Source organism: Notothenia coriiceps, unplaced genomic scaffold, assembly GCF_000735185.1.
Source record: "Notothenia coriiceps isolate Sejong01 unplaced genomic scaffold, NC01 NC01_scaffold00014844, whole genome shotgun sequence".
In the NCBI taxonomy this organism is placed as follows: domain Eukaryota; kingdom Metazoa; phylum Chordata; class Actinopteri; order Perciformes; family Nototheniidae; genus Notothenia; species Notothenia coriiceps.
Window position 1 is genome coordinate 1 of NW_011347545.1, and position 15,882 is coordinate 15,882.

Here is a 15,882-nt window from a genome sequence, read left to right on the forward strand (position 1 = left end):
TCCGAGCTGCTGGCAGAGGATGCCTTGGCGTTGGTGATCCGCACCATCTTGGTGTTGGCTGCACGGCTCCACCAATTTCCAAAAGGCGAGGAAATGCTTGTATGTTGCAAATCTAAGAATGTAATATTGTTCATGTTAGACATAGTTTTGTTTCTCAAATTAGCTTCCCCAAATGAAAAGTGTTTATCAAACTAGTGGCCATAACAACATCCTGATAGCCTTATAAACAAACCTTATAAACAAACCTGGTGTAGAAACTAATGTCCTCGTCCGACCCTTCCAGGCGTTGTATCCCGAAACGAGATCTCAGTTGTAACACTTCCAGCTGGTGTTGGAGCTCCCTAACCTGGATTTTCAAGGCTTCGTTCTCGTCGGCCACTTGATTTGCCATCACTGCCGTCACTGGATTTACAGAGTAGTCATGATCCGGTGGCGCAAGTGTTTCCACCTCGTACTCAGCTGTCAAGTCCGGGGTGGGACTCTCTGCCCTCGGCCGACGCTCCCAAACATTACGTCTTGGTGTAGGTAGCTCGTAGTTATTCCAAGCAAAGAGAACAGGTGTAGCTCCTTTCTTTACTCTGTTCAGTCCTCCAGCTGTGACCAATAAGTCTCCTGGTCGAAAATGCCTACTACACACACGGGTATTTGTTGTGGGGCTGAAATTATCCCTACGGACCTTGATCAGCCACTGAGCCTTTACCTCAGAATTAATAGGAAATTAATGGAAACTTATCTCCCGATTATAACGGGACTTATTTGTACAAAGGGGTACACAGCAATGTAGTGCCGACTTTCTTACCCGCTGGAAGGCCAATCGCTTTTCTTTACCGCTCATCATCTATGCTATCTATCGATATCTGTATGCTAACTGTATGCTATGTATCTTGCTATCTATCTATCTATCTCTCTCTCTCTATCTCTCTCTCTCTATCTATCTATTTATCTATCTATCTCTCTCTCTCTATCTATCGTATGTATATCGCTAACTCCCCAAACAACTCCACACCGAAGACCGGAAGTACTCGGGCTCACACCCAGCCGCCGGAAGTTGATAGACGCCATCTTGTGCAACTAGCCTAATATGGAGACTTTGTCAACCTGCAATTTTCTTTTGGCCACTTGGAGGTGGCAGAAACCATCTGACATAATTGCTAAGATGATGAATTAGACAGTTGCTTATTTTCACATTCAGCAGATTCAGAATATCTCAGGATTTTTTATTTATGTTTCCATAACTGGTGGAAATCTAATTCTCACTCTTTTCTTGACTCTTTTTTGGTCCCCACCAGCCCCTGAAGGAACATATCTGTAGCTTTAGCTGCTAAACGTGCTGCATGTTCTACAGCTAGCCGTTACCCCTTAGTGTGTACTTCCTGTCTGTCTTCTTCTGTGGATTTCTCTGACATCCAGCGCTCAGTTTGTTTACCTCTTTCCTTCTCTTGCGCTGTTTTCCTTTTCTCTACAGTTAAGCCATCATGACTCCAACGTTTTTTGCTCGCAACAAATATAAAAATGTAATTAAAAAAGTGTTCCATGGTGTTTTCTGATGGAGTTAACTATTGTTTGTCCACAACTGACGTTAAATATACTGGACTTCTTTTTTTAGGACTAATAGGACTGCACATAATCCCTTGATCATCCATAGTAGTGGTCTGTTCTCCTGAACAGCGGTCTGTTAGTGAGAATTAACCTTCAAAATGTCCAAATTCACCAATCAGAATTGAGTATTCATGTTAAAACATGCTAAAACAATAAATTGTCGATACATTGTTATAGGCAGTTTTAAAGCAACAGGTCACAAAGGAGAGATGCTGTGAAAAATAATTGATCTTTAAAGCAAAGAAGTCTTTTCACTGCAGTGCATGAAGGACTGCTGGATTGCTTTACAATAAAGAATTGCTTTATGGCATTAAACAGAAGGAAGTTCAGACACCAATCCAAGTTTTACTTCACTATTGCTTAATATCTTATAAAAGCTTATAATAGCTTTTTTGTACCTTCAACCAAATTCCTGTAGACCCACATCTGGGTTGAAGAAGAGGACATATGGTAACATCCTCTTTGAGACAGGAAGTATAGGGTTTCAGCGAAATATGGTCGTGATTTTGAGAAATAAGAATTCAATACATACAGTTCAGTCTTTGAAGAGTGTGGTGAGATCACTTCTAAACCAACCAACCTCTCCCAAACCTTCAAACTAGATAAAACATTTTAAGATATGTAAATAATGCTTTATATGATATTAAAAGAGACTGAAGTGGAAGTAAGGACAGCAAACAGACTGGCTGGGGGGAGGGTGGTGTTGTGGGTGAGTTGTTGTCAGAGACAGGAAACATGTGAGCTGAAGATCCGTAGAGGACTTGGCGGCACGGATACACACACACACACACACACACACACACACACGGAAGCTCTTACAGGACACACAGGACTTGGCCCTCGCAGGCGACGTATCACGAGGAATCAAATTAGATGTTGCTGCGCAGAGCGGCCAGAACAAGGCCAGGGATTTTCTCAAGGAATCAAAAATAAAGTTGACTTAATCTCAAGGATCATTGTCAATTCAACCAGAGTTAATATGTAAAGAAGCCCATGTGGCTAATTAAACGGGTCATTCATTCTCTGCATTTTGTCTATTACACTTTCCTGGCAAGGTATCCTCGGCCAATAGGGGGGGTCAATCTACTGTATCAGTGTGACACATGTCCAGTCTGCGTTTGAGCTTGTGATTTACTGGTTCTTAGTAATCTCATGTATCGCACAGGCTCAAATGGCTTATGATTTGAACAACAACATACACATTATATCAAATTAGAAATGTGATCTCGACAATAGCTTCCATGCTAAATGTGTGAGTTTTTAAGTACATATTACCGCCACTATACATTAAAGCAAACAGCATTGTTAAACAAATTTAGACCGTGATGAATTACTGTCTTGTTTGAGCCCTGATAAAAAGCCAGCTGCTGCTCTCCAGCTATGTGAGCGCTCTCCTGTCATGACTCAGTGCTGAGTGGGACATTAGAGGGTCTCTTCCTAGTATCCGGCTCAGTGTTAGAGGGACGTGCATGCATTTCTACATTGGCTCTGGACTGAGTTTAGCCTCATGAGAACTGCTGATAGCAGCCGGGGTCCCGAGAGGTGGCAGGGGAGTTCAGCTGAGTTAATCCAGCGGACAGGGTGCCCTGTCAGTCAAGGCGTGGGGACTGACCTGAGAGGGGTTGTGTTTGTGGAACGCTGGGGAGTGTACTCAGCTGGGTGGTCCTCCCCCCCCACACACCCCCCCTCCCGTTTAAAAATATATATATAGGCAAATGAGGATTCTGACTTTAGCATGTGCCAGGTTTGGTCAATTAGCCTGACGTGAGAGAGCCACCTGGTGGTCACATGGGCAGTTGCATCTCCGAGACAATCCATAAAGTGAACATAAATGTAACATTAATAGCAGAAAAAAATATGGGAAAGATTTTACATTTTTTCATCCATTATTGTTTTAATTGTTTTAATTAATTAGATTTGGATTATTTATTTTGTTTTCAGCAAATACAACCTAAACACACAAATAACCAATATACTGTAAAGTAAACAATAACAAGTCATTACTTTCAAAGCAGTGTCAACCAAAGCAGTGAAAGTGAAAAGGAGATGGCTAAAGACGTATCTTATCACGCATACCCTTTTCACATTATTTGTACAATTCCAAATAATTGTGTACACTGGAAATGAAAGAAATAAACAAAATACAATTTTATTTTTTATTTCATTCACAATAACAAAATGATTTACCTGCAAAAAGTTGCAAAAAAAAGAAGAAGCTGTGTTAATGATCTTATTTTTAAATATTGGTCGTAACAATTGCTTTGAATCTATTAAGTCTCTTACAAATTGGTACACAAATCAACCTCTTTCGTTCAACATTTTTGGTTTCCATTTCTTCTATTTATTTTTGTAAAAGCCTCCTTATTCATACTGAATCACTCACATTTGAAAAAACTCCTGGCTTAAGTCTGAAAACATCTATTATTGTGCAGTGTTTATACATCCAACATATCCCTACCATTGATATGGTGATTTAACTTTTCTAAATTTAGAAAATATATTTTTACCTTTACCTTTCAACCAGGCATTGTGCATATTACTTTTAATATATATTATATTTCAAAGTGAATATCTACCCTCAAATAACCATAAAACGGCAGCTAGTGATCATGTTCAAATCTTCCATTGTATATGTACCCTGATATCTGAAACATTTATATAAAGTAAATGCAGTAAGTCCCACCAACCAGCCCACTGTGGTTTAGTAAAGGTACAGGACAGGTAAAGGTGAAGCGGGAGGGTTGGACATGTGAGTGTGTGGTCAGTGTGTGTGCAGATGTTCCTGCAGTGATGGCTCAGCAGGTGAAGGTAGCAGCAGCCGCAGAGCTCTACTCTGACATGGAGACTGTCAGCTCCACTGCAGGTGAGTCAAAAACTGTTTGATTTGTATTATCAGTCCATCATGTCATCCACCAATGATAGAATATCCTGTACAAAACAGCAACGCAGAGAGACCTGCAAACAATCTATCTTACTCGCCATTTTTTTTAAAACAGCAAAGGTACAGTGTAGATAAAAGTTAAAGTAAAAAAGAGTAGACTTACATAATAAAGAGGCGAGCACACGTTAATAAAAACAAATCTAATATGTACCCATCCATGGTAAATCGTATGAAGCAGCATTTTATAATAGCCATTTCACATGTAAAAGTATTGAAGGAAATACATTGTCTCCCACAGTTCAAGTTTTTCAAGAGGACTTTAAATGTCATTAACATCAAAATTATTGTATTCATTGCTATGACATTGACTGCCATCAAAACGTATGTCAGAAATGTATTCTCTAAGGATAATCTTCATGAGATAACAATCGAGAAAACAACAGTGTGAGCATAAATCCCTTGAGATATCCTCCTGTTTTCCCCAAATCAAACAAATGGAAAAAATGAACAGTCCAAGATCTAGTGTTATATTACACAACAATGACACAACAAATAACCAGAAACAACCACGAAATAAGGAAAATTGTTACATTTAACGATGTCCATCTTTACTTTGACTACCAGCGCAAAACATTGTCTCATAGCTGCTTTAAAATAAAAAATGTTGCCATAAAAAACTGCACTGTACCTTAAATTGTATTAGTTACCAATTGTAATGAGCACATGTACTTTAATAACAGTATCAAAATATGAGTGAAGTGATGTTCTATTTAACCCAATCTAACAGTTTGAGTAAGTAACCAGGTTTGTTAAAATAAGATACTTGAAATCTTTGAGGGAAAAATAAATCTATACATTTGGTAAAGTCATGAATTAGCTTGTTCTGTCTCCTCCCTCACCGCCATGCTGTGAACAGACGAGGTCAGCTCAGTGCACCAATCTGTCCGATTAGTCACTTTGTGGTAATAATCTTCAGTCAAATCCCCCAGTTTCTGGTATCTTTTTCTCACGAGCTTCCCTTTGGCAGCTAAAGCTCCGTGGCTCTCAGGTTGCCTGGTGGCAGTGGGAACCATAAAGTCAGTGTAATCCCTCTTTTTTATAAGTATTTTCTTCCTCCTGAGAACAGATATAGGAGAGTCGCTGAGGAAGGGCGCTTTGTGTGAGACCTCCATGGGGGTCGGCTTGGGCAGGCGGAGCCGGGCCTACCCCTCCCCGGCCCGGAGACGACACCGCACCACCTTCAGCCACAAGCAGCTGGAACATCTGGAGGTGGCCTTTGGACAAAACCAGTATCCTGACATCTACTACAGAGAGGAGCTGGCTCGTGTTACCAAGCTCAACGAGGCTCGCATACAGGTGGGACCGGCTGATAGGGAGAGGCTGGGGGCGGGTGCAACACTTTTTGCGTTTCTCTCAATTATTTTGAGACTATAGAGTGGTGCAGTAAACCCTAAAGTCCTAAAACCTGGAAATGAGTTAGCATTCACCACTTCCAGATCCCTTCTCAAAGTTTGTGAGTGCACACAAGCTTAAGAGATTTCCCCCTTTTGTTCTACGACATAAAATACGTCAGTCGATGCACCACTCGGGAATGCCTGTTAACAAGTGACTAAATAAACTACCAGACGTCATCAAGCTAAACATTAGCCGCCTTTAGCTTAGCGGTGGTAACGTGAAGTCATGTGACTGTGATTAAATGTGCTTAAAGCCAAATCTTTATTTTATTTTTGTATTTCGTTTCATGTAACATTTATACAATACATCTTTTAGGTATTGGTCAAATTTAAATATGTATTTTAAATGTATGAACTGGATTTTGGTTATCAGAGAAACAAGCTAAGCAGACGTAAGCCACGCCGAGCTGCTTTAAGAAATTTCTTTTTAATATGAACTTTCTTTGCTCTGTGTTTTTACTGGCTTTAATTTACTGGTGAGTTTGCTTTGGAGAGGACACATCTGTGGAACTATTGGTGGTCTAGTACAGGGGTTCCCAAACTTTGCCATGCCAAGGACCCCCATATAGCATTATCCTCTGGCGGGGACCCCCCTGTTGCAATTTTCTTTTTTAAATGAGTACATTATGATGGAAAATATGACAAGTTAATTATACAGCTTAATACATTTTCTTAATATATATTTGTATTAATAATCAGTTATTCTTCTAAACATTTTTTGTATTTATCGTACGCACAGTGCGTTGCCACTACATTTGGGGCCTTCCGCCTGATCAAAGCTGTCACTCGGCTTTTTTTGCCGGTCATAGCCCCACTGCCCCCATCTGAACACACACCCATACAACGAGACCAGTCAAGTCCATTTGTCAACAAAGTTATCTTCTGAAATAAATCAGATTTATGCAAGCAATTATGCGACATTTGCTACATCCGTGCTCTCATCCAGCTGCAGAGCCAAATATTCACTAGCTCTCACTTGCTCCAAAAGCTGAGCAGATACTCAGTTTCACTCTCAGTAGCGGCAGCTCGATTCTGATTGGATTGAAGGGCGGTCGTGTGATTTAAAAACAAAAAATATTAAAAGACTGGCATCAAAGGACACATAAATTGATAAATATGCAGTTATAAATAAATAAATAAAAATAAAAAGTAACTTACATTTTTTTTTTTTTTTCCTTTCCCTCAAACTTTGCGCAACCCCCCTGGCGGTCGGGGCCCCCATTTTGAAAAACACTGGTCTAGTAAACATTTTAATAACAATGTTTCTGTTTTTGTCTTTAACCTGTCATGATCTCTGTCTCAGCAGGTTTGGTTTCAGAACAGAAGAGCCAAGCAGAGGAAGCAGGAGCGAGCCTCCCACAAGGTTCTCCCGGTGGGTATGATGTCGGGCCACAGGGCGCTGCTGGGGGGGATGCACGTCCAGCCCCCCACCATGGCCCGGCAGTACTACACCCAGTCCCTGGCTCACATCCCCCGCCTCCCCCCTATGCTGCCCTCCGGGGCGTACCCCTGCCACCCGGGCCAAGTGAGCCAATGCCCCTGCCCCATTGTCCCATCACAGCCAGCCCCCCAGCGGCAGCATGAGGACTGGTACAGCTCGCTGAGGGGCAACCTCCCCTCCCCCATGTTCACCCTGGCCTCCGTGCAGCCTCTGGACCCCGCCTCACACTGGAGCTGAGAAGGAACAGACCTACTGTATAAAGCCACAAATTACATTAAAATAACTTTTAGACAATTCAGTGATCGTCATAATTTAATGGGAAACTCATTTCATTTTCACATCATATCGAAAGTTGGACGTTTCAAATAGCCTTAAATGTGTAGCATTGTATCAAAATCTGAACCTTAAGTGGTAAAATGCTAACTCATTTCTGGCTTTGGGACTCATTCCTGCACCATTCTATTTCTTTCACAACATTTTCAGCCATTACATGTTCATCCTTACCATGTTTTAAGTAATGTATAGCACATAATGTAAAACTTCATTTGAAAGAAAAACCTTTTTAGTCAATCTGACAATAAAGATAATTTTGAGTGCCTTTTTAAACGTGATTTCATGAATGCAACGTGGTAGGGATCCCTTTACCATAATCTAATAAAAAAAACACGAGAAATTCTTTAGATGATACTTTTTAATATCTCACATTTCAAAGACAACACATTTTTTTTGATATATTGATTGATGAATCAATACTGGATGACACAATATAGAATTCATTTATCCATCAAAAAAAGATGGATTCCATAAAGATCGACACACACACAGACCTGACATGTTTGATCTGTTTCTGTTTTAAAGGCAGCTAATGATTTTTACTGGAAATCTGTCCGATTTCTAAACAGCTGCATCAACCAGTGTGCTTTGAGTGGAGCTTATCCAGTGATGAAGGAGCAGCAGTATGGCGCTGCTGCTTTACATTCACTCTGTGAGACTTATGTCAAGTATCAGCTGGCTACAGTGAAGAGGATTGTGATTGGCTCATATATTTATTATGCTATTATACAGAAGTTATAAGAGGCAAGTGAAAGAAAAAAAATGAGTGATCCATTTATGTACTGATTGTTGCTCTATGATTTGATTACTTTAACACAGATGAAACATACGGTTTGGCCGGGATAATATTTCTAAGATCCTTCATTGTATTACGACAGTTGGAGAAAAAAAGTTTTGCAAGCTGATTTTTTTGTGCGTGTTTGTCATTGTAATACTTATTTTGGCCACAAAAGGGCACCACAACTCAATGTTTTAAAAGAGAAAACAAATATTCATGTGTGGCAAACTAAATCCAAAGTGTGGTCATCAAAATCTTGATTCCACTTGATTCTAGAGAAAAACCAAAAACTTAGCTGACAAAAACGTTTTTCCATCCGTTTTCACACATTTTTTAAAGTAACTCAAATTATCCTTGCCAGAGTTTTTTTTCACCTTGCCAAGCCTTTTCCCCCAAACTGTTTCATAGAAGGAGAGGAAAATAAACATATGCGATATAATTTTATGCAGGCAAAAACAATTTCTTGGCTCCTTCATTTGCCTCTCAGGGCTTCCGTAATTGTCATGGAGCTATAGCCACAGAAAATCATCTATATTTGGTGCCTAGCGAGCAACCTCAAAAATAAACTAACCTCATCAGTTCTGCAAAGTTTTACACACACACACACACACACACACACACACACACACACACACACACACACACACACACACACACACACACACACACACACACACATGTGATTCACAGAAGGAATCTTTGGTCCACCATGGTGAGCGTCACACAGCGAGGGTGTGTTTGCTCGTGTTATAAATGTGTTGTACCCCTCAAAGAAGGACACACACTATAGAGGTCCTGTATGTAAGAGGGCCAATTCAGCCAAAATTACAACATAAATTCTCTCATTTCCCTTTAGTAGCAATGCAAGAAGTTTTGGCTGTCATTTGCCACTGTGTTATTGATAGTTTTACTAGTACTAAATGAAAGTATTGGGCTTTAATTGTATCAGACTTTTACAAGCAGTAGTCTCTAGAAAAAAAAATAGCAATCTATTTTTATAATCAAATTAAAGTTATGTCATTTTTCAACACATAAATGAGAGAAAATGCAGTTTCAGCTCTTAAAATAATGGTTTCCCGCATTTAACTGTTTTGTATCATATACAATGAGGGTATGTATCTGTGGTTAGAAACCCACCAGGGGTTAATATAAACTGTGTGTGTTAGTGATATTGGTTGAACTGACTCTCAAAAAAAGGCATGATTTCAAGGAATCTACAAAGAAATGTCCCTGCAAGTGTTCACCAGTCAGACTCGCATCACGCCATTTTGTTTTCCCCCCCTTCTTTTTTGTTACTTAATAAATTAAATCCCAGGTGGCAGCTCCTCAGCTCTCTCCCCTCTCTGCAGATTCCTTGCCGTTGTTGTTGTTGTTCTTGTTGACATGAAGAATTTCAGATACCTCACTCCAGTGATTTGGCAAACTCTGCATAATCTATATACCCGTCATTGTTTTTGTCGTCGTCCTTAAGAACATCATCGATAAGGACGATGAGGTCCTCCTCTTTCATTGGCTGGCTGTGCTCCCCTCTCTCCTGAGAAAGATATAAGAAGATAAAATGAGGTTTATCACTGTATATGTGTAGCAACCACCCATTATTTACGAGATAGATTTGGTTATTTATATCAGCATGGAAAGTTATCTGGGTTCCTGTTTAGTATTGCTTTTCTTTTGCAAGTTTTCTGAAATCTGAAAGTGAGTTGAATGGTATCTAAGAAGATCAGAAAAAGTTGAAGCCATCATTGTAGTTGACATTTCTCTAATATTGTAAACTTTCATAAAACATTTAGATTCTTAAAAGCAAATTAATTCCAGCTGCTATACCATCCGTGGTTGTTAAAGCAGAGGAAACAAGGTCACAGTTTACTTGATGGGAGTGACACTTTTTTAAATAGATTACAATGAGGGAACCATTTAAATGTGTTTTGCGGTTTGGAAAAGCTTTTCATTAATGAAAGAGTGTTTACTCTTACTAAAGTATATGATATATAAACGTATAAACACACATGTCCTCTTTAGTCCATCCTCTAGGCGAGACACTACAGGGGAACACCTTGTCTTCTTTTAGACAAGTGTAAAGGAAACCTCAAAAATAGATATTTTAATGTTGCATCTGCTCCTTTGACTAATGAAATGTAACTTTTCAGAAAACATTTAATTAAAAAAAGATTGTCTTAATGTTAGTGATCAAGTAGGGAATAAATACATGTTAACACTTTCATGCCCATATACTACATTAGTTAAACACTTATCCACCAGAAGCATGTTCCCTTAACATATGAGGCATTTCCACCACATCCAAAATAATACATACGTATACCCACCTCTCTGTGCACATGTGAGATGGCTGTGGCCAGCTCCAGCCCGTCCAGCAGGTCGTTGCCGTCATAATCGTGCATCTTGAAGTAGTGCAGCTGAAGCTCCTGTGGCGTCATGTCCGTCTCCGGTTTGTCTATCACTCCCTCTAAATGCTCCATGATGTGGCTGGGACACAAGAAGAGGACAGTCAAATCAACACAGATTACATAGACAGTGGAGCCCAACGTGTCCAAAGTCCTCCATTCTGAGCAAACAAGTCCTGCATGGAGGTGTCAGAGAACATTTTGGAATGTGGACATAACACTCACTCTTTGTCCTGGACCATGTTTCTGTCCAGGTGACCGTGAGAGGTCACGTGCGCGGCACTCTCCACCACCTGCCGCTGATGCGGCTGCTCCACCTCCGAGTGGACACACAGTAGATAGGAGGACAGGAGGAGCAGCAGACCCCCCCACCGAGAACTACACCGCCTCATTCTGCTGGGCACAGAGACAAAGAAAGCAAGTTAAAGTGGACCTATCATGCTATATTTGAAACATATATTATAGGGCCATACCTATACAAAACATGTCTGTGAAGTCTTTTTTTTCAAAATACCAAACAGTTCACCCATTGTAGCCATGCCTCATACTGCTCAAACCCCTCTTTTGCAGCCCAGTTAGAGAAACGCGGATCTTGGGTCCTTAGCTTGAAAAAAAAAAGAAGAGGAGACGGCGCTAATGCCTGATCAGAATTCTACCGGAGATAAAGTTAAATTCTGTTGTGATAAAACGCCATCCTGTTTAAACCATGTCAAGGATTATTTCTGAAATAGTATGGAGCTCAAATGCTTTTTCTCTTGCAGGTTTATCACAAGGTGAGTTCTTTTTTTTTATTTCCTGCTTTTTAAAACACATGTGCTCTACACAGTACAGGTTAGCTCTGAGTGTTAGCGAATCTTGCTAATGTAAACAAAGACGAGATTACGTCCAAAACACGTCAGGCATTGTTTCTGATAGCAACTTTCCGTCCATCCGACGTCACAGCGGATGGAAATCTGTATCCGCTCGTTGTACACCCGTTTTTAAAATATTTGGGTACAGAGGAAAAGAGAGAGGGTTTTATTTTCTGACGCTGCGTGAGTTCCCCGACGCACCGGGGACACATATTTATGTATAAAAGACACATCACAAAGTGCATTTTGCATGATAGGTCCCCTTTAAGACTTAAGACTACTGTGTTGTATAAATCGATGGTCCATAGTACATTATACACTCACTGGCCACTTTATTAGGTACACCTGTTCACCTGCTCGTTAATGCAAATATCTAATCGGCCAATCACATGGCAGCAACTCAATGCATTTAGACATGGTCAGGCGACCCGCTGAAGTTCAAACTGAGCATCAGAATGGGGAAGAAAGGTGATTTAAGTGACTTTGAACTTGGCATGGTTATTGGTGCCGGACGGGCTGGTGTGAGTATTTCACAAACTGCTGATCTACTGGGATTTTCACACACAACCATCTCTAGGGTTTACAGAGAATGGTCAGAAAAAGGGAAAAATATCCAGAGAGAGGCAGATCTCTGGGCGAAAAAAGGGCTTGTTGATGCCAGAGTTCAGAGGAGAATGGCCCGACTGGTTCAAGAAGATAGAAAGGCAACAGTCACTCAAATAACCACTAGTTACAACCAAGGTCTTCAGAAGATCATCTCTGAACACACAACACGTGGAACCTTGAAGCAGATGAGCTACAGCAGCAGAAGACCACACCGGGTGCCACTCCTGTCAGCTAAGAACAGGAAACTGAGGCTACAATTTGCACGGGCTCACCATACTGGACAATAGAAGATAGGAAAAAGGTTGCCTGGTCTGAATGGCGACATCCGGACCGCAGGGCCTGGGCAGGGCTGCACGATTCATTGAAATATATATTCAATGACAATGGTGGGATTTTGGGAGGTTCATATACCACAAGGTTACATAAAAGTTAACTGGAATATTAACATTTGTGGTATCATATTTATCATTATTATTGAAAAATATGTAAAATTATTATGATGGGATTTCTTTTGCTCGGATCTCTATGAAACAAATAAGTTTTTTTTTACTTATAAGTCAAAATATCTTGTAAGTCAAAATATCTCTGCAGCTCCATATTAATTAATTACATTTTTTATTTAAAACATATTTAGCCTTTATCAAATGTTGTTGCTTCTTGCGATGTTAGTATTGCACTTGTCGTATTGCGATTTCGATCAAATTTAGATTAATTGCGTAACCGTAGTTTATGTTCCCTAAATGTTCACATTTGTTTCTACCTTTCAACAGTCTGCTTCCTTCACACCCTATTTTACCCTATAAAACCCTTTAACTGCCAGCACCACCATTTGGTAGAGCACATTTTGTGTCTTGATAACTTGTTGAACTCCATCTGATTCAGCCAGCTCTACCCTTTGGTTAACATGTTATGCACAAAACAACCTCGAGATGTCACTGTGGTTCAAACAGAATGCCCTTCAGCTAGCTTCCACTGAGGAAGTTGGTATGCTAAAAAATCACTGCTGAAGAAATCACTCTTTTTGGTCAACTTTTGTAAGGTAACCATATCCTTTTTGACATTTTTTAGTTGCAGGGCACTGACTGAACATAATTAGATAACTTAATGGACAAAAAAAGTTTTAACAAAGGTGTAATAATTTTTTTGAAAATATGCTCAACCAATCGGTCGAATTGGCCTTTTATGGTAAGCTAGCAATATGACTTTTTCAGAGTTTCAGAGATGATTTCCAATAAAATATGGTAAATAAATGGCTAGATTCATGGTAATATTACTAAATCTAGTACTGCCTTATGAGTCTCAGAGTGAAAGAGTGATAATAATTGATATAGCACCATGGCATACAGATGAGCAAGTTAGGCCAACACAGGATATAGACATTTGCTGTTAGGCCAGTGGTTTCCTGTTAGGCCAATTCAGCATAAAGTAAGATGAGCAAATCTTTTTTTTATCATGAAAAACACTTTACATTACTTTTTTTCCATTTTTTTTTTTTTTTTACAATTATAATTTATTATCTTTTATGAATATATCTGGTTGTATATATTGCTCATTTTCCAAAAAATAAACAAATGTATTCGAGTTTGTGCTTTATTTGAGTTTGATGCATACAAATACTGTACTGTATATGATGATTGTTGAAAATGTACTTTTACCATATAAGGCCAGCTCGACCAGTTGGTAGAGGCTCATAAAAACAAAACTGTGTTGTCAGTCAAAAAAAATAAATGTTTGTGCTTATTTGTGGCCCATTTGATAAGAAAATGCAAAAAAAAAATTTTTCCATAGCTTTTTTTCTTGGTCCGGCAGTTAAAGGGTTAAATCAGATTAATGTCCTAGCCAATTATTGGAAAGATTGCCATGACATTACTTACAGACGTCCATGATTGCTAGTCCTAAAGATTTAAATGGTTTCTTGACTTGATCTCTATCTAGCACCACCATAAATTGACTTAATCAATTATTGGATGTATTACCATGCCATTTAGGTCAGGCATCCATAACATGGACATGACAGACAATTGCAAAAGCTTTGATCCCCTGACCTTTCCTTGAGCACCATCATCATGTCTGAGTTTTAAATTGTCCTTACTTGTTTATGTCTACAAACAGTACCTTATACACAAACATGTTTACCACGAGCAGCCACAAGGGGGCGTAGTGCAGCCAGATTAAACCCTCACATGTCTGTAGACTGGTTAAATGAAGGATTTAGGAATCTGTTTGGAATGAGCTCCACCAGTTTAGAATAATTTGAGCGAAGCTATTTGCAATTCTATTGCTTGCCTTCTTCCACCCCGAGTAAACCTCCAGACCATCTGTCTAAGTGTGTGGAGGGAAATGAGTGGCACTGAAATAGTAGCACTCTCTCCTCCCTCAGCCTGAACACTGTGGATGCACATAAGACAAAAATACCTGGCACGTGTCTACAGATGCTTAATTAAAGCAGGTGGTGACATCCTGCATAATCCAAAATAACTTACTTAAAACACATCATTATGAACACCAGTTTTGTTTGTGAGCAAATCTGCAAATACAGTGGTTCGTGTCTGCTCTGAAAAAGCAGTTTTTTCCAAAATTTCCATGGACGCTGAGACTCATGGGAAGTTACAATTTAATTTCACAGGAAGAAATATAGAACATTAAGCATATCTGTGTTGTTAAATAAGAGACTCATTCATTAAAGTTAACATTTAACGCAAACTTAGATCAGAAATTTTACTTCAATCTGTTTCTAGATTAGTGGAAATATATAGAATAGTTGACTATCAAAACCATCAGGTGGCATTATTTTATAGTAATCATTCGGCTGTGGTTTTAGCACAGTGCTGTAATGAATCTTTAGCAATGCCTCCCACAACCCAGCTAAAAGCACCCCCATTGTTCCTGCAGTCAAACAGTATCTCAATCTCAGATGTATGGAGAGAAGTCAATTCAGAATTGGAGACAGAGCCCCCATTCATTCATTTTGAAGTCGCTCACTGGCCATGAAGCCAAAAGGACTCGACTTACCATGATCATCGGGTTATCTTCACATCTATGGCGCCCCAGTATACAGAAACATCTTTTTGGCGGACCCAGAAGTTGTAGTTACATTGTTGGCTATTATGGAAATAAAGGATTTGAATTGAAGAAGACATACTTTATTAATCCCCAAGGAGAAATTAAGGGTTTAGTGTCTCTCTACTTTAAAGAGTCCTCTCCTGCTGATGTTCAGGTGTATATCAGTATGTAGTGTCTCTACTTTAAAGAGTCCTCTCCTGCTGATGTTCAGGTGTATATCAGTATGTAGTGTCTCTACTTTAAAGAGTCCTCTCCTGCTGATGTTCAGGTGTATATCAGTATGTAGTGTCTCTACTTTAAAGAGTCCTCTCCTGCTGATGTTCAGGTGTATATCAGTATGTAGTGTCTCTACTTTAAAGAGTCCTCTCCTGCTGATGTTCAGGTGTATATCAGTATGTAGTGTCTCTACTTTAAAGAGTCCTCTCCTGCTGATGTTCAGGTGTATATCAGTATGTAGTGTCTCTACTTTAAAGA

The 15,882-nt window shown here is 39.6% G+C and overlaps 2 protein-coding genes across 3 annotated transcripts; one reads left to right on the plus strand and one right to left on the minus strand.

Moving 5' to 3' along the window:
• Positions 1-3,797: 3,797 nt before the first annotated feature.
• On the plus strand, positions 3,798-7,922 carry prop1 (PROP paired-like homeobox 1). 2 transcript variants are annotated; one of them, XM_010774899.1, is made up of 3 exons: positions 3,798-4,462; positions 5,607-5,836; positions 7,238-7,922. In XM_010774899.1, the coding sequence occupies exons 1-3, from the start codon at positions 4,390-4,392 to the stop codon at positions 7,610-7,612; spliced, it is 678 nt and encodes a 225-aa protein (XP_010773201.1). In that variant the 5' UTR covers positions 3,798-4,389; the 3' UTR covers positions 7,613-7,922. The 2 variants fall into 2 exon arrangements, with proteins under 2 accessions (XP_010773201.1, XP_010773202.1); XM_010774900.1 differs by having other exon boundaries at positions 7,241-7,922.
• Positions 7,923-8,051: 129 nt separating this feature from the next.
• Positions 8,052-11,278, minus strand: mcfd2 (multiple coagulation factor deficiency 2, ER cargo receptor complex subunit). Its single transcript, XM_010774901.1, has 3 exons — positions 11,114-11,278; positions 10,811-10,970; positions 8,052-10,020 (listed from the first exon to the last, which is right to left on the minus strand). The coding sequence occupies exons 1-3, from the start codon at positions 11,128-11,130 to the stop codon at positions 9,889-9,891; spliced, it is 309 nt and encodes a 102-aa protein (XP_010773203.1). The 5' UTR covers positions 11,131-11,278; the 3' UTR covers positions 8,052-9,888.
• Between the last annotated feature and the right edge of the window lie 4,604 nt (positions 11,279-15,882).